The sequence below is a fragment of the Diabrotica virgifera genome, chromosome 4, assembly GCF_917563875.1.
Source record: "Diabrotica virgifera virgifera chromosome 4, PGI_DIABVI_V3a".
NCBI lineage: Eukaryota > Metazoa > Arthropoda > Insecta > Coleoptera > Chrysomelidae > Diabrotica > Diabrotica virgifera.
In genome coordinates, this window is record NC_065446.1 from 83,926,026 (window position 1) to 83,945,745 (window position 19,720).

Genomic DNA, 19,720 nt, shown 5'->3' on the forward strand with positions numbered 1-19,720 from the left:
TAATTCCTTTAAGGATCGCATCTTGATTTTAATACTTATTAAGATTATCCAAATTTGGATTCTCTTTATATTTATTAAATAACTGCTTGCGTTTCGGTACTGCATCTTGGCAGTCATTATTCCACCATGGTTTGCATTTTTCCCAAGTATTTCGTTTATTTGCACTCTTTTTGGTATAGCTACGGTAGCTGCTTCGTTCATATCTTCTAATAATTTGTCATAACTATCGTCAATAACATTCAATGATTTTTCATATAACAAAGTGCTAAATTTTCTCCAGTCTGCCTTGTTAATTTTCCATATTTTATGACTTTTTGTTGGTGGTGGCGTTCCTCTAAGTTGACATCTCATGAGTATTGGCAAATGGTTAGGGCCATGGGGATCTTGAAGTACCTCCCACTGAAATAATTGACTGATATTTTGAGAGCATATAGTAATATCAATAGCACATTTTCTTTGGCCTGGTCTAGTAACAAGGGTTCGTTCCCCTGTGTTTAAAAATACAAGATTTAATGAGTTTATTGCTTCTAACAAGTTTCTTCCTTCAAAATTTTCTAGATCTGATCCAAAAGCCGAATGATGGGAAATAAAATCCCCACCAATTATACATGGTTTTGGTATGCTATTAAAAAAATTAAGAAATTGTTTCAGTGAAACTCTACTCAACGGTTTTATGTAAACTGAAACAAGATAAACTTCCATTGACCAATCAGAACACATACACACCTAGCCATAATCTTTTCCATTTGAGGTAAATCTATTTCAGAAAAACTAATTTCATCCTTAATTAAAATTGCTACACCAGCTTTTCCATCTTCTCTATCTAAACGCGAACAATTATAACCTACGAAATTATAATAAATATTTGGTTTAAATCAAGTCTCCGAAAGAAGACCTATATTGATTTTATATTCATGAAGTAAATACTCCAAATTACATTTATTTGAAACTGCCTATCGGCAGTTCCATTGTGTAATAGAAAACGTTTTGTTCATGTCTGCGAGCTTAATCCCTCTTTATTGAGTCTGTCCTTAATAATATTAACACTTCAAACTGTTGAACATTTAAAATATTATCCCTATTTAAAGACTTTAATATATCCATAACTAATTCAAATACTAATGTTATCGTTTCTGTTTCTGACATTTCATTCGTTTTAATAATATTCTCTCGGTAAGATTCTTGACTTAAAATACCCCCTTGTAACCTAGCGATTTCAATGGTTTAGTTATTTTGATTGCTTCATTAATACAAGGATCAGGTGTTTGAGGCCTGGCCCTTTTCGTGTTTGAGGCCTGGCCCTTTTCGTTGGATTTCTATATAGTGTATTTATGGGAATTTATGGGGCTAGACTACCAAAAACCTGAAGAATATGGAAGAGCAGCTTGATTGGAAAGGATTGGAAAAGCTTTTTGAGACGCTAATTCTATGGGAAATTGAGGATTTAATGTTTTATTATCACTAGTAGTTGCATTTGCATATGTTCTATTGGGGATTAATTTAATTGCGTCATTGTATGTTAAATTTTTTTGAGACATAATATCTTTAATAGTTTTTTGCCTGAGATACTCAGGACACAGCTGAAAATTTGTAATTAAATGATCTCCTTTGCACTGAAGGCATTTATTGTTTGGGTTTTCCGTGCATTTGGAGGATAAATGTTCACCGTGCCATTTGAAACATCTAGACTTACCACGACACTGTCCACCTACGTGTCCGTAATGATGGCAATTAAAACACAAAATTACTTTCTGTACAAATAGTTCGACCGTAATTAATACCTTATTAATAACTACATACTTAGGTAAACTTTGTGCCCTAAAAGTCACAATAATACTTTTAGTTGGAACATATACCGTAGTATTATTCTCAACAATTTTCCTTTTTAATCTTTTGACTTCTACTACTGTAAATTTACAGTGGTAGTCATAGGCTTTAATTTTATTTTTTAACTCCTCATCTGAAATGTCTTTATCAATATCCCTTAAAATACCCTGACGATGAATCATAAATTTAGGTACATAAGCCTCAAGTTTATTTTCAGTAAAATTTTTTGATTTATTTTGATCTACTAAAAAATTGGCCCATTTTGACTCTCCAAAATCTACTTTTACTCGATGTTTTGCTGCCAAATCAATTCTTTTTATTTTATTATCCAGTTCCGGCCAATTTTTTAATATTATGTCACCAACCCTAATCGCATTTAAACGTAAATCACTTTTATTTTCAATTATTACTTCAAAAGGACCTGTGTCAGTTTGTAAATATTTATAGGTAGTTCTAATGTCATTTGTATTTAATTGGGACGAGTTTGACGAAATATGAAGTTGATTTTTACTTACGTTTGAGCTGCTATTGACATTTTTATTAATAGTATCGATACCTGAAACCGCTGTTATTTCCATATTATTATTCTGTTTTCTTCTCTAAACTTGTAAAATTCGTCCTCTCCGGGATCGGGAGGGTCACCGTCACCGTGTCCGCTCATGAAGATTTAATCGCTTCGAACGCTAAAACTGACTTATATTTATATAAAACTTAAACTATAACTAAATTAACGAAACTAAAAAAGAAAATTTAACGGATTTAACTAATAAAAACTGCTAATAAATTTAAATTTTCGAGAGGAACTTTGAAATGCGTCTTTACACTTTGACAGTAGTTTGACGTTTTTGAGTAAATTTTGAACCTCAACAGAGTGGTTAATAAAGTTTTAAAAATGGCTCCGAACGGAATTAATTCGTGGTCGTTGGAGGGGAATTAATAAAATCCGTGCACTCAAAAATTAAACTGATTATGCAAACATATGCTGCGATTAATATCGCCGGAGCTTGTTGATAAATTTTGATCATAATTTTTTTAATTTGTATGTACTCGTAGAGAACAATAAAAATCGTAAATAGAACAGTATTTGAGAACCAGAGTTTAAGATCAGTGTATCCTCCCTATACTTACGTATGGTTCACAGACGTGGACACTCACCCAGGCTAATATGGATAAAATAGTAAAGGCACAGATAGCGATTGAAAGATCAATGCTCGGTGTGAGGCTCATAGACAAAAAAACAAATACATGGATTAGAAGCAAAACCAAAGTAAAAGACGCAGGAGAACATGCTGCCAAATTAAAATGGAGCTTCGCAGGACACAATGCCCGACTGAAGGATAGAAGGTGGAATCACGAAATACAACAATGGAGAGCGTGGTTAGGAAGAAGAAGTAGAGGAAGGCCACAAATGAGATGGGCCGATGACATAAAGAAGTTCAAAGGACACAACTGGAAACAGGTGGCGCAAAATAGTCAACACTGGATTGAATTGGGGGAGGCCTATGTCCAAAGTTGGATTACTGAAGGCTGAAGAAGAAGAAGGAGATGTACTCGTAGTCTTATAGGGTACGTTATGTACACACATCCCCACCTAACATTACAAAATGTTAGGGGAACTCCCCTTATCACTCAGCGATATGAAAAATAGATTACGACCGATTCTAAGACATACCGAATATACATATATAATTTCATAAAAATCAGTCAAGCGGTCTCGGAGTAGTATGGAAACTAACACTGTGACAGGAGAATTTTATAGATATAAATATATAGATGGCTATTAACAAATATGTGTTGGTGATAAAAGAGTGAAAATTAAGGATTGAATGTATGTTTTAATTCTACATCATATAAAATTAAGGTCAATAATTTTGTCCAAAAAAATAAAAAAAAAATGTCAGGGGCAGCCGCCCTTATAACTTGCGGGTATAAAAAATAGGTTAAAACCTCTTCTCCTTCCTATAGGATATACGTGTAAAATTTCATAAAAATCGGCCAAGCCGTTTCGGAGTAGTATGGTAACTAACACTATTACAGGATAATTTGATGTATATAGAAGTAACTGCGAATTAAATAATAAAAGTGGCTAACCTTGAGCCTAGTTAACCTAGGCAAAAAGTTTTTTCTGAAAATTCGTGTAAAAATACCAGCTTTTGAAATCCTAAAGTAGATTTACTCTATAGTGAATATTAACAAAGCTATTCAAATTACTTATAAGCCAAAAATGACTCTATTTTCCTAAACTTTTTTCGGAGTGATAATAACGAATTATTAATGATTTTTTTCAAAACTTTGAAAACATAACTATTTTTCTTGCATGTGGTTTCCACAGAATTGCTTTGTCATTATTATTTTTTGAACAATAATATTGCAAAAAAAGCTCTTTGCTAAACAAATTGAATAAAATTTAAACGAATTGACGAATCGTCTTAAAATTTTTTGTGAATTATATGGAATGTCTGACTCAACTTTTCGTGCAATATGAAAGTCTTAAGATCATTTTTGCAAAAGTTATAGAACATTTTTTATTATTGAAATTTAAGTTTTATATTGCAATTTCCGAAGCAAAAAATGATCGGACCAAAATTCAAAAAGTACCATTTTAAACCTTGGCTGATCTACTAAAATACAAATACTCTAAATAATATACATAATTACCCTGTTTGTACCTGTAGCGATTTAAACGAAAAAACTACCATTTTTGACCCTTATTTGTTAATAACTAAGTTTCTCGCCCGAACTGTGACGGGCATTTTTGTATTTATAATGTATTAGGTATATAGTACCCAAAAAATCCATTTGCAACCTGGCTGCGCAAGTGTCCCGACAAAAAACTTATTTCTCTGGACTAATTGGGAATCGTCTCTCGTCGTTTTTAGTACTCTATTTGTTGCCACTAATAGTTCTGATCGTTCGATTCTACTCTTCTCTCCTGGATGTTCGCCACCTTGCACCTACGGCATATCATCATCATAATCATCATCAACTGCTATTCCATCCATCGTAGGATGTAAGCCTCCCTTAGGTGTGTCCATTCATATCTGTTGTTCCCACGGCATATATCTCTACTTATAGCTCTGTCCCATAGTCTTACCATTATTCTTTTCTAGTGATTTTCATCTCTGCTGTTTCTAGCATTCTTTTTGCTCTGTCTGTGTCAGGTCGTTCTTCTGCCGAGTATGTCATTATAATAGTTCTGATAACTGTTTTGAATATTATGCCTTTCATTTCTTTCACGATATATTTATTTCTTCGTACTGATTTAGGCAACCTGCCGGCTCTGTTTGCTCTATTCACTTGATCTTCCACTTCTGACGCGAGCTTCCCGTAGGTAGATAGTCTGATGCCTAGATGTTTAAACTCCATCCTGCATATAATGTGATGTTTTATAATTTTAACTTTTTTATTTTTTATTTAACTTTTTTGGTGTGTCAATATTTATTAATTTTTCTATCTTTTATATATGTTTTAAATTATTTTTTTGAACTTAACTAGAATTTTGGTAGTTATGAACATATTTTATTGCTAAAATAAAAAATATAGTGTTATTTTTATGTAGAAATACAAAATAATTTTAATTTTGTCTCATTTTTATTTTCCTTTTTAGTGCTACATGTGGTGTGCTTTTAATATGTACAAATTGGTAAGTATTTTACGATTTTTCTCAATTTATTTTTATATATACAGGGTGTAACAAAACGCAGGTCATAAATTAAACCACATATTCTGAGACCAAAAATAGTTCGACTGAACCCAACTTACCTTAGTACAAATATGTACACAAAAAAAGTTACAGCCCTATGAAGTTACAAAATGAAAATCAATTTTTTCCAATATATCGAAAACTATTAGAGATTTAAAGATTAGAGATTTAAAGATTAGAGATTAAAAAAATAATAACAGTGAAATTTGTACACCCTATAAAAATTTTATGGGGTTTTTTTCCCTGAAACCCCCCCAGACTTTTGTGTACGTTTCAATTAAATTATTACTGCGGTACCGTTAGTTAAACACAATGGTTTTAAATCTGTTCTGCCTCTTACTATTTTTTCGATAAAGCAGTTTTTATCGAGATGCAGCTTCTTTTTAATATGTTTACATACAAATTTTATGAGGGTTTTGTTCCCTTAAACGCCTCAAATGTTTGTGTACGTTCCAATTAAATTATTATTGTGGTACCATTAGTTAAACACTACGTGTTTAAAACTTTTTTGCCTCTTAGTACTTTTTCGATAAACGATTTTTTATCGAGATATTAATATACCTAAATATACCTAAAAAATTTAAATTCACAGTAAGTTTGTAAATCTGGTAATACAATGTTCCAAATATCTCGATAAAAACTGACTTATCGAAAAATTACAAAGAGATAAAAAAATTTTAAAAACATTTTGTTTAACTAATGGTACCACAATCATAATTTAACTGGAACGTCCACAAATATTTGTGAGGGGTTTTAAGGGAACAAAATCCCCATAAAATTTTAATGGGTGCACAAATCTCACTTTTATTTATTTTTTTAAAGATGTTTCTGCGATAATAATGCCACATGTCCATATTCAACAAAAATATCTAATAGTTTTCAATACATTGGAAAAAATCGATTTTTATTTTCTAACTTCAAGGGGCTATAACTTTTTTATGTGCATATTTGTACTAATTTGTATTAGGTTCAATCGAACTATTTTTGGTCCCAGCATATGTGATTGAATTTATGACCTGTATTTTTGTTACACCCTGTATATGTATGATATATAAAAAATCAGGACATTTAAACTTTACATGTTTTAGATGCACAAAAACAACACACTTAACTATGCTTCAGCTACGACTCAACTGAATCAGTTACCAGAATCTTTTTACGAATCTGCAAAAATGTCTATAGAAAAATGCAAAGACGAAGGTAAATATTACCTAATAATTTGATCGTTACTTCATGGCAATTCATTTTATCTAATAACAAAATACTAAACAATTTTGCTATCAATAACTCCACAATATTTGTTATAAATTAAGGTCACTGCAGCTGTTTCGACAGTCTTTCTGAAGGGATGTGTTCTTACTATGCGTCTACAGTTTAAAGTCTCTAACTGAATAGGTTGAGGAGTGGTGAAATGTTTGTCACTAGTTGATCATTCAGAATTATATCTGTATATTTTTTAAAGTATTAATTTCCATAGATTTTAATAAAGATATATTAAGGCTTTTATTTTGTATATGAAGAATTTGACACTTATGTTCTAGAAGGTGAAGTGTCCTTCTTTTGTGTTCTGCTATGTGTTTGTCAACGGTTCTGCTAGTTTGACCGATGTAAGTTTTTGGACAGTCACATATCAGTTTGTACACACCACTCTGTACTTGATTTTGCGTTTAGCCCTTATTTTTGTTAATGTATTTGCCTAATTTTTTAGTTCTGAAAGCTGATGTTATTCCTTTCTTTTGCATGTGCTTGGTAATTTTTGTTGATATCTTGTTTGTATTAGTCTTCCCACTACCTTCTACTATCTTGTCTGTATTAGTTACACTTAATTGTAATCAATTTCATTCAAACCAATGATAATACAATAATAATTAAACTCAATGACAACATTAAACTTCAAAATCTGAATTACAACTGTTATGTTAAAATGTCAAACATATATGTTTATATAGATTTTGCACTTACTTCATCACTGTCAATTAGTACAGACGTTTGAAAGTAGCTCAGTGTTATATTTCAATTTTAGTTTTGTATGAACTGCCTTTTGAACTTAAAGTGTGATATTAGTGTAAATTACAGTATAAAGTGAAAATAAGAATCAAAAATTACAAGCGGAAGAGGCTGTAAGTAAAAAATTTTGAAAATTAAATTATATTAAAAACTGACAACCTATAATATTTAACAACTGTCAAATAAAAACATTTGGCTAGAGATAGGAGTAAACATTTTGGAACTGTATAGGTGGGCGTTAGTCCTTACGGTATAATAATAAAATAATAGCTGATAAAACTAAAATGCAAGTCAATATTCCGCCAGAACCACCTTACAGGGGAAAAGATTCTATGATGTCAACAAATGAAAATGATAAGGTCATAAAAATCTGTACACAAATAATGATAACGGACCTTTTTACGTATATATCAAAAATAAAAACGGTAATTGTGGAAAATTGCACCGAATCGGGACAGCCAGAATAACATTAAATACAGTACCGGAGGTACAAAATAATATTACATTAATAACAGTAAATGGTAGGAATAAAGTAAAAGTCGAACTTAATTTTTTTAATGTGCAAATAAATTAATAATTTCCGAAAAGTTAGCAGCAAAGGAGTATAATGTTTACTTACCAACATTCCTTATACAAAAAAGGTGAGTAATTAAGTTAGTTGATAAAGAACTGGATGAGAAATAATTAATTAATATAATTCAACCTAGATATGGATATAAATTTGAGGTAGTTAATGTAAAAAGAATTAATAGAAGAGTTGAGAATTCAGATGGAAATATAAAGTATATCCCTACATCTACCATAATAGTATCTTTTAAGGATCAAACGATACCTCAGCAGGTAATTATAGAAAAAATGATATATGAAGTCGAAGCATATATCCCCAGATTAGTTCAGTGTTTGAAATGTTTGAGATTTGGACATGTAAGTTCCCAGTGTAGAGGAAAAGATAGATGCAAATATTGTAGTGAAGAACATGAGAGTAATAATTGTACCGACAAAAAAGATATAAAATGTGCACTTTGTAGCGGTAATCATATGGCAACAGATATGACGGCACGTTCTCCAGAGAGGGAAAAGCAAAAAGATATTAAAAATATAATGAACTCAGAAAAACTATCTTACTATGAAGCCAACGTCAAATACAAAAAAACTTTTCTACAGTGGTTAAAAACAATCCAGCAACTACCTCGAGTTATTATACAATAGCAAAACGGAAGAGGACTGGAAGTATTAGTTCAAATACGAAAGATACGGCAACAATGGAGCAACGTAAACAAATATTACGTTATCCTAACGTACAGTCACAACCGGTTTTATCAAACTACCATAATATACCTGATTATCACAATAGTGATAATTTACAAATGGACAGTAAAAATGTTTGTGAAAATATATTAGATTTTATAAAAACTAAATTATATCAAGTTATACTATGGACGTAGAAACATTAGCAGCTTTAAAAAATAATATAGAGAAAGTAATAAATAACACTAATGGCTAATATTAATATGTTGCAATGGAACGGTAGGTCTGTTTTAGCAAATAAAGGTAGTTTAGAAAGGTATCTTTTTGATAAAAATATTTCTATTTGTTTTTTATCGGAAACTTGGTTTAAAAGAAATATGAATATTCACTTTTCAGGATATAATATATATAGAGAAGACAGACATGATGGATATGGAGGAGTGGCCTTGCTGCTTCAAAGCAGTTTGGCTGTTTCTCCAACTCCATTATATCATAAAATAAATAATGTAATGACTATAAGCATAGCTGTCCGATTACCTTCAGGAAAAACAATAAACTTATAATCAATATATGTTAAACCTGGATTAAGTATTTCACAGAATGATTGGAAAAATTTTTTTGGTAGTTTGAAAAAACCACTTTTGGTAGGTGGTGATTTTAATTGTCATAACGTTGCTTGGGGTTGTAGTACTACGGATCGTTTGGGGAAAAATTTATTAGAGATCATTGATGAATGTAATTTAATATATTTAAATAATGGTAAAGGAACTATTTTGTCTAGACTGGGAAGTATTAGTAAGTCGGCAATAGATATTACTATTTCTACAGCCGATGTTGCTCATTTATTTGACTGGGACGTGGATGATACGACATTAGGTTCAAATCATTATGTAATTTTAATGAAGATAAATTTGAATTATAGCGTTAATAATATTAATTATACTAGAAAAAAATGGAATATAGAGAATGCAGATTGGACGCTTTTTTCTTCTCTTATGGTTCAATATGCTGAAATTAATCAAAATAATAATGACTACTATACCGTTATTGAAGAATTTAAAAAATGTATTAAAATTACTGTTCCAGAGAAGAAAAAACCGTTTCACGCAAAATTTAATAAGAATTGGTGGAATCCAGAGTGTAGTAGGGCAATAAAGCAACAACAGTTAGCACTTAAACAGTATAAAAAACAAGGAACGATTGAAAATTACATTAACTACAACAAATGCACAGCTATTACTAAAAAAATAATAAAACAAAGTAAAAGAAAAGCATGGAGATAATTTTGTGTCTCTTTAAATAGAAACACAAATATTAAAACCATTTGGAGTCAAATACGAATGTTAAATAATGCCTATAAACCACCCATAAGTTCAGTTATGGAAGGAGATTGGCTGACAAATTTTTATAAAATTTGTCAACCGGGTCCTGCTCAAAATATCATATATTCGACTAATGTAGAAGAACATTATTTAGTAAAATCATTTACTATGAATGAATTAGAAGCGGGTATAAAAATAAACAAAAACACAGCTACAGGACTTGATGATGTTCAATATATCATGATAAGTAAATTGGGAGAAGAGGCTAAGAATATGCTACTTGCAATTTACAATAAAATATGGAATACCGAATGTTATCCATCAAGTTGGAGAGAGTTTATAGTTTTACCCTTCCTAAAACCATACAAAAATCCAGAAATGCAAGAATCATATCGAGAAATCTCGTTAGGATCTTGTATTAATAAAAAATTTGAAAGAATGGTAAAGTGGAGATTGGAGAAATGGTTAAAATCTAATGAAAAAATACCGGCTTCACAATTCGGATTTAGAAGAGTATATTCTACCACAAAAAACATAGGTCATCTAGTAACAGATATTAATCTTAGTTTTATGGAAAATAAGTCTGTTACAGCTTTATTTATGGACATAGAAGGAGCATACGATAATGTCAATCTTAGTATTCTATATAACAAATGTCACTAATTGGTCTTCCGGAAAGTTTTAATAAAAAAATAATTAAGATGTATTCCAATAGAAAAATATCCCTAAACATTAACAATAACCTGTTAGGACCTCAAATTGCTAGAGATGGATTACCACAAGGAAGCATATTAAGTCCAGTATTGTACCTTATATATACACATAATTTAGAAAAAACAGCAAAATTTTCAAAAATTATACAATTTGCAGACCATGTGGTAATTTATCAAGATCAAACTAATATTAATCAAGGAATCAAAAATATCAATGATAACTACATAAAAATTAGTAACTGGGCATTTAAAAATGGACTTACATTATCTAAAGATAAAACTCAAGCCTGTATACTTACTAGACAAAGGAAAAATGTCCCAGTAGAAATAAAATTAAATAATATAAATTTTCCGGTACAAAAATCTGTAAAACACCTCGGTGTCATTTTGGATCAAAAACTTCTATGGAAAGAACAAATAGAAAATATAATTAGGAAAACAGAAAAAGGAGTAAATATCTTACGAGTAGTTTCACATTTCACATGGGGAGCAGATCCCAATCTCTCTCTTTTGATCTATAGAGCTTATATAAAAGCAATAATAGATTATGGATCAGTATTTTATGCGGACGCAGCCAACTGTTATCTACAAAAAATTGAAGTCGTTGTGAACAAATGTTTAAGACTGTGTTTAGGCGCTCTAAAGTCTACTCCAATAAATAATTTATTTATAGTGTTCTGAAATGCCTATGACAACAAAAAGATGCAAACTAGGCAGTCAATTTTTAATTAAATTACTTTATAAAGAATAAAATATAATTGAGAAAATTCTTCGATTGTCAATACAAGATTTAATGAATAAATACTGGGAAAAAAAGAAATCACCTTGTATTGCAGAATGCTATAGACAATTGGCTAAGTACAAGGAAAATATTCACACTACATCAATAAACCTAAGCTATACCTATAGATTCGAAGAAACGATGAAAATAGATATAAATTTCCTTCGAGATTATTCGATATATCCAAATCAAATAAGAAATCTAATGTTTGAAAGAGATATAAAAGAATGAGTACCAAATTCATATCAAATTTACACCGACACATCAATAAACAAGGAGGGAACAGCCTGTGCAATATATGATCCACAAGTTAAGTATAAAAAAATGGTAAAATTAAATATAAACACAAAGATATATTCGGCGGAGTTAATAGGTATACTAGAAGCCTTGAAGTATTGCCAACATATTATCACAAATTCAGAAATTGTTATAAGTGACAGTAAAAGCGCTTTGTCAAAAATAAAGCACCTGAAGATAACTTCCAAAGCAAATTATATTATTTTGAAACTAATCAAAAATATTAACAAATTAAATACAGATTTAAAAAACATACGGTTATTGTGGGTCAAAGGACACAGCGGAATTATGGGTAATGAACTCGTGGATGTCTTAGCTAAGCAGGCTCTAAAAGAAGGACATATATTGACTATAAATGAACACCTGAAGAAATTAAAAATATTAGCACTAATATATATTATATAATAATCTGGAGCAAAGAATTTGAGGAAATTAAAAAAGGTATGTACTATAAAGAAATTCAATGTACAATACCATCAAGACCATGGTTTGCAATGTCAACTCTTCCAAAATACGCAGTGAGACAAATATGACGTTTAAGATTTAATCATGCATTGATTCCAACATATCTACATAAAATTCATTTAAGAGACAATTGTCAATATGGAGAAATAGGTGATGCTGAACATATGCTTTTAAATTGCCCTCAAATACAAATAAATATAAATATGTTTATAAGTAAATTATACAGTTGTAAAAATATAACACACCCAATAAATTTAAGATATATATTATCACAAATTAATAATACAAAATTAATGCAATTATTTATAAAACATATTAAAAATATAAAAATCAAATTATAAACTAACTAACGTAAAGACCGAAATAAAAATCTATTATAATATATAAGTAAACCTGTGTTTTTGCCTGATGTGGTAATCCCACTGACCAGTGGTCATTCCTTATAAAGTATGTAGAATAAGTAGGATAGAAAATGTTAAGTAGATAGGTATAGGTATAGGAAAATATATTGTAAAATAAATGAGCAAAATTGGTGAATCGGCGAATGAGCCTTGAAGGGCCCGTAGTCATACAACTCCAAAGAAAAAAAAAATAAATAGATTTTCTGACGTTATAGACGTTATAGACAAGTATGTTTGAATCTGGAAAGATTCACAATACGATCAAGGAAATGCGAAGGTTAAATATAAATATCTTAGGTATAAGCGAGATGACGTGGCCGGGTTCTGGCCATATGACGATAGATAATTATGAAATTTACTACTCTGGTGAAGAAGGTCCGCAACATAGAAATGGTGTGGCATTTATTTTAGAACAAAATGTCGCAAAATCAGTAAAAAATATCGTGCTATACTCAGATAGATTAATAATGTTACAATAAAAACAAATCGTACAGATTTAAACGTCATTCAGGTATATGCACCTACACAACAATATGACGATGAAGTTATCGAGAGCTTTTATTCAGATCTAGACTATTTATTACCACTCACAAGAAGCACAGATATAAACATTTTATTGGGGATTTCAATGTCAAGGTTGGAAGAGTTAGTGAAGAAGATGTCGTTGGCAAGTTTGATTTAGGAACGAGAAACGACCGTGGAGATAGAATGATTATATTTTGCGTAGAAAAACAATTAGTAATATCCAACACTTTTTTTGACTTGCCTAAGCGACGACTTTACACCTGGAAATCTCCTATGGACACTTGTGGAAGAATAGTAAGAAATCAAATTGATTATATCTGTATATCAAATGATATAGAAATGCTATCTCATCCTCCAAAACATATCCAGGAGCGGATGTACCCTCCAACCACAACTTACTAGCAGCTAAAGTATTACTTAAGTTTAAAAAGATTAAAAAACCCAAAATATTTCCTAGGATCAGCAAAGATAAACTTTCAAATGCGGAAGTGAAAGAAGTAGTAACCGATAAATTAGAAGATCAGTTTCAGAAATTTGGAAATAAAAATTCAGAACAACAATTATGGGAGTCATGCAAAGAAATATTGGAAAAAGTCCAAGAAGACAATCTAATGGAAAATCAGCGTAGCAATAAGCAACAGTGGATGACAAAAGAGATATTGAATTTAATGGATGCAAGAAGAAAATATAAGAATGCTAATCTGACAGAATACAAAAAGCTCAACAGTATGATTCTAAGAAAAATAAGATCAGCTAAATCAGAGTGGTATAAATAACAATGTAAAAAAATTGAGAACTACGAGCGTATCTATGACGCATTCAATATGCACAAAAAACTGAAAGAAGTTGCAGGACTGAATATAAAATGTAATCCTCCACTAAGAGAAGATAAAAACGAAAAAATTATAATCGATATCGAAGGTCAATTAATACGATGGACTGAATATATAAAGGAATTATTCGATGATGAAAGAAGCGAACTAGAAACGCTAAATGACATAAGCGCTCCTCCAATAACTAAGGAAGAAGTGCAATACGCTATAAAGATAAAGAACGCAAAAAATGGCAAGGCGATCGGACCAGTTAGGATTTACGTAGAAACACTAAAGCTCTTAGGTACCGAGGGCATTAAGATACTTACGAAATTATTCAACTTAATCTACGAAAGCGGAAAAATTCCTAAAGATTTGCTTAAATCATCATTTGTTGTACTACCAAAAAAACACAGAGCCACAAAATGCAGCGACTATCGCACCATCAGCCTAGTGAGTCATGTATTGAAAACTTTTCTCAGAATAATTCATCAAAGAACATATAGAAAAAATGAGGAAAGAATCTCAAGTACTCAATTCGGTTTTCGCTGTGGCCTTGGAACGCGTGATGCACTATTCGCAACCCAAGTTTTAATTCAAAGATGCAGAGATGTAATGCTGTTTAATCTTTACGCTGAAACAATCTTAAATGAAGTGTTGGAAAACGCAAAAGAAAAATACTCATTAATGGTATGCTTATGAACAATATCAGATACATAGATGACACCTTGTTAGTGACAGGAACAATTGAACATCTTCAAGCGTTATTGAACCGAATGGTGGCATTCCGCGCGATATATGAACTCAAACTCAACACAAGAAAAACAAAGTTTATGGTTATTAGTAAACAGACAGCCGTAAATAATAATAACTATAACGTAACAATCGTAATAACTCAATTGAACGAGTAAATAATCTTGTATATCTGGGTACTCATATTAATGAAAGCTGGAACCATAGTACAGAAATAAAAAGTAGAATTGCCAAAGCAAGAACAAGTTTTATGAAATTTAAGAAAATCCTCTGCAGTCATGATCTAAATTTGGAACTTCGCGTAAGAATGGTTCGATGTTATATATTCCCAGTACTACTTTACGGGGTTAAAGCCTTGACCCAGACAGAATCGCTTTTAAAAAACCTAGAAGCATTTGAGATGTGGGTCTACCGCTGTATTCTGAAGATCAGTTGGGTAGAAAGAGTCACAAACGAAAGGGTTTTGCAACGTTTGAATAAAAGTTGCGAAGTAGTCAGCACGGTCAAAAGGCGCAAACTGGAATACTTTGGTCATATAATGCGTCACCCAGAAAAATATGACATACTTCACCTTGTCATGCAAGGTAAAATAATGGGAAAAAGAAGTGTGGGCCACCGTACAACTTCTTGGCTTAAAAACCTACGCCAATGGTTTGGGAAAACTAGCACAGCTGTAAATAAGACAGTGATTGTTAATATGCTGGGAAACATAAGAGCCAACGATCGACAAGCGGTCTCGGCACCTTAAGAAGAAGATTTAAACGGGCCTGTCCAAAGTGCACCTGCGCGCTCTTAAATATTAGGATTATTCGGACACGGACTCGCCTTTCTGACTCGGAAGCCAACCTGCACTATGAACGCGTCCTTAGATTGGTTGTTACACTATTCCAATGGAGTTGAAATGGGCGAGATAGAATGTAAAATAGACCGTCATTCCAGTCAGTTGGACTGGATTGACATTGGAATTCTTCATATCATTCCAGAGCAGGTTCACATTATTCTAGTGTCATTCCACCACTCCACTGGAAAGCTAGACTGAAATATTGTGAACCGGACATTAATATTACATTCACGTTCATAATATATGATTATTTCTTTTAGCCAAGACCTTAAACGATAAATGTGTTGCAGCTTACGAGATTGCCAAATGTATGTACTTTGCTAATCCTGATGTAAGTTTTTAAAATGCTACAAAACTTATACTGTTTTAACTATTTATTATTTTTGTTGCAGAAGTATTTCCTTCCCTAAAGTTTACTGCATACGTGGTCACAGTGTTTAGTATAAATTTAGAACAAAAAAATAAATAGTCTGTAACAATTACCCAAGTGTTTCATTAATCACAGGAATTCATTAATCCTAGATATTAATCTAGGAATCATATACAAGGGATCTACCAGAAAATCACATTTGAATAGAGTTGCAAACAATCCGAAATGCTGCTGTAAGGATAACCTTAGGAGCTTACTACTATCCGATAAGAGAGTGATGATGGGTTGCGCGTAGAGCAAATTGAGAAGTGGGACTGATCATTTTTATTGCTGTCAGCTAGAAGTTCACATCGTAGTGAATAATATCTACTAATGTAATTCTCAGATCCCAACTAAATTTTTGATACGGCAACCACGCATTTGTCACACCCGCTATTAAGATCACCCGCCAGCTCTCGCTTGTCGGATTGTACGTTTAACAGGAGAAACCCTTCTGGAATTAAAAATACTATATTTTAGCCTAGCATACGCCACAAAGGCTATAGCGGGATAAGATGGTCAAAAATGCCCCCGCACCGATCAGCCCCGCTACTTATGTTTTTGATAAAGGATATAAACAGGATTATGCCCTCATGCAAATTTTTAGCTTCCCAGAGGTCCTAAAACGTCTCAAATCGAGAAAACAAGAATTTTTATTTTTTTGTGAGCGCAATTTTACTTTCAAAAATCTGAAAAAATTCAAGAGATTGTATCCTTTGAATACAAAACAACCTAATTTTTTTCAGATTTTTGCAATGAAAAATGAGCCCAGGAAAAATTATTGAAATTTTTAAAGAATTTTTAGGTTATGATAATATGATTTGGCCAACTTTTAAATAGTATTTTTTTGTGTACTTTTTGCCGTTCTTTTAAATAGCAGAGGCGAAATTTTTAATATCTGAGCGGAAAGAACGAAAAAATCGAGAAAACCGTTTTTGGCTGTTTCGAGATGCATCTCGGGACAGCCAATTTTAGGATTTAGGATCCTGACTACAACAACTGAAAAAAAAAACTAAAATTGTGAATTTTACCATAAAATTTGGTATGTGGGGTTATAATAATATTTGGAACAACTTTTCCAAATAACTTTTATCGATATCGGTAGCGCGAAGCAAATCGAATCGCATATCGAAAATTCACCCTGTTTGTGGATTCGCAGTAGGCCGCGTTTAAAATTTAAAGTTCAGTGGACTATTTTAAAAATTGTGAACCATCAACCTGTATGACTGTGCAAAATTTCAAATCTGTATATATTTTCACAGCCGAAACTTAGGGGTGTCTTCATCTTAAATGCGACACACTGTATCTTATCAATTCGATAATTTATTACAACTAATATAGTCGTATTTTTTATAGATTCAAAATATACAATGAGAATACTGACTAATTCACTAATTTTATCATAAAAAGTTCAAATTGATTGCATTGAAATATTGAACCAATTAATACGTATTAATATAATATTATTATAATAATTATTATATTTATAATAGCGTGAGTTTTATGTATAAAAACCCTCAAGTATCTCGGAAACGACTTGCACGTTTTTCGTAGGTTTTGGTGGGTAGGGGTTTTTTAATGCAGCCGATATTACAGTGATAATTACATTGTTGTCAGATTTTCGGTTTTTCTGGAAATCTAATGAAATTTCTTATTTCAAATAGAGCACCCTGTATATTTTTTGCGTTTCAAAGTCCTTAAGATATACTGATTATTTTTTATGTTATATTCTCTATACCTAAATGCCATAGTTTCGGAGTTATTGCTACATTTATTAAAAAAAAATAAAAGAAATTATAAAAATCAATTTTTTTGACCCGTGTACACATTATTTTACGTTCTTTGGATCTTTGGGAACAAAAAAAGGTCTTTTGTAATTTTTCTCTAAAGTTATCGTTTTCGAGTTACAAACAATTTAAAACTGAAAAAAATCGAATAATGACGATTTTCAAGTTTTAAAAACAAAAATAAAAAAACATTATTTTTGAAACTGCGGAGTACCTAAAACCCTTCTTCCAGGGGCTCGCTATAAAATTTTTTGGCACGTTTTATTCTAAAACATTGATTTTTAAATGTTAATGAAGCGCATATGAGAAGACGGACGGCATTAACAAATAAAAAACAATATTTTAGAATAAAACTAGCTCAAATAATTACTTATTGGTAACTGATAAAATAAGGCTTTAGCTTAAATTTCTATACTTGGCAGTTTCAAAAATAATATTTTTGATTTGTGTTATTTAACCTTGAAAATCGTAATTATTCGATTTCTTTTCAGTTTTAAATTATTTATAACTCGAAAACGATTAACTTTATCGAAAAATTACAAGAGAACTTTTTTGTTCCCAATGGTCCAAAGAACGTAAAGTAATGTCTACGCAGGCCGAAAAGATTGATTTTTATAGTTTGTTTAAAAAGTTTTTTTAAATAAATGTAGCAATAACTCCGAAATTATGGCCTTTAGGTATAGGGAATGTAACATGGAAAATAATCAGTATTTCTTAAGGACTTCAAAACGCAAAAAATATACAGGGTGTTCTATTTGAAATAAGAAAGTTAATTAGATTTTCAGAAAAACGGAAGATCTGACAACAATGTAAGCATTACTATAATATCGGCCACATTAGAAAACCCCAACCCACCAAAATCCATAAAAATCGTGCAAGCCATTTCCGAGATAATTGAGGGTTTTCATACATAAAACTCACTCAGTATATTATATTATACTGCCGTCCGTTAGCTAAAACATCACTAAGCCACAGAGACCGATTTTGAGATATGAGCAAAAAAGAGGGGGAAATTTTCAAGACATTGCTACTTTAAAACTATTTATCGTAGAAGTATGTATGTTACTTCGAAAGGAACGTGTTTTAATTCTCTTCCAATTAAATAGAGTTTCAAACAAAATTTACTCATTTTATGGTATAAAAAACAATAGAAGTGGTTTTAGCTGTGTCATTTATTATTTATTACATATGAAAACCTTTACTAAAACATCGCTAACCGTACTTTAATGACGTTATAGTTTAGTATTTTGGAACAAATGTTTGATACAATTTTTACATAACTAAATTATTAATAATTCCGACACTATAATATCGCTACGGTATTTAATGACGTTATAGTTAAGGTTTTGATTTAATTTTTAAAACAAAACCTTGTCTAAAACATCACTAAAGGTGTTTAATTGTTTATTGGCTAAAATAGTTTACTCCAGTAGCCATTTTTTATATTATATGATTAACTAAAACATCACTTATTTGATAACCTTTCCTTAATAGCGATGTTTTAGCTTAGTAATAATGCCTTAGATTTGAAGCAGTACAGCAAAATGTCGTTAACCAACAAAATAAAACGGCAAACTTTGGACAAGAAACATTTATTATTATTAAAGAAATGAAAAAGGTATAAAAACAAAGTAGCACTCATAGGCCAAATAAAAAATCGAACAAAAAATAAAACTTATCAAATTTTTAGACGAAAAGAATGTAATTATTTATGTACTTAATTTCGTAGACTGGTCTAAGAAAAATAACAAAACACATAAGGGACGGGCGCGCAGGATATATTGAGTGGATATGATGGATAAGATTTTGATGAGACATACAGTAGGAAA

The 19,720-nt window shown here is 31.1% G+C and overlaps 1 protein-coding gene across 2 annotated transcripts in view; it reads left to right on the forward strand.

The window, feature by feature from the left end:
• LOC114330732 (general odorant-binding protein lush) overlaps window positions 1-16,177 on the forward strand; it is a 43,702-nt gene extending 27,525 nt beyond the window's left edge. The window contains exons 4-7 of one of the 2 annotated variants that reach the window (XM_028280147.2): window positions 5,435-5,470; window positions 6,619-6,730; window positions 15,986-16,026; window positions 16,088-16,177. In XM_028280147.2, the coding sequence (XP_028135948.1) occupies window positions 5,435-5,470; window positions 6,619-6,730; window positions 15,986-16,026; window positions 16,088-16,105 (207 nt within the window). In that variant the 3' untranslated portion in view covers window positions 16,106-16,177. Of the gene's footprint in view, window positions 1-5,434; window positions 5,471-6,618; window positions 6,731-15,955; window positions 16,027-16,087 lie in introns of both variants that reach the window. The other variant, XM_028280145.2, reaches the window with a different exon arrangement.
• The last annotated feature ends 3,543 nt before the right edge of the window (window positions 16,178-19,720 follow it).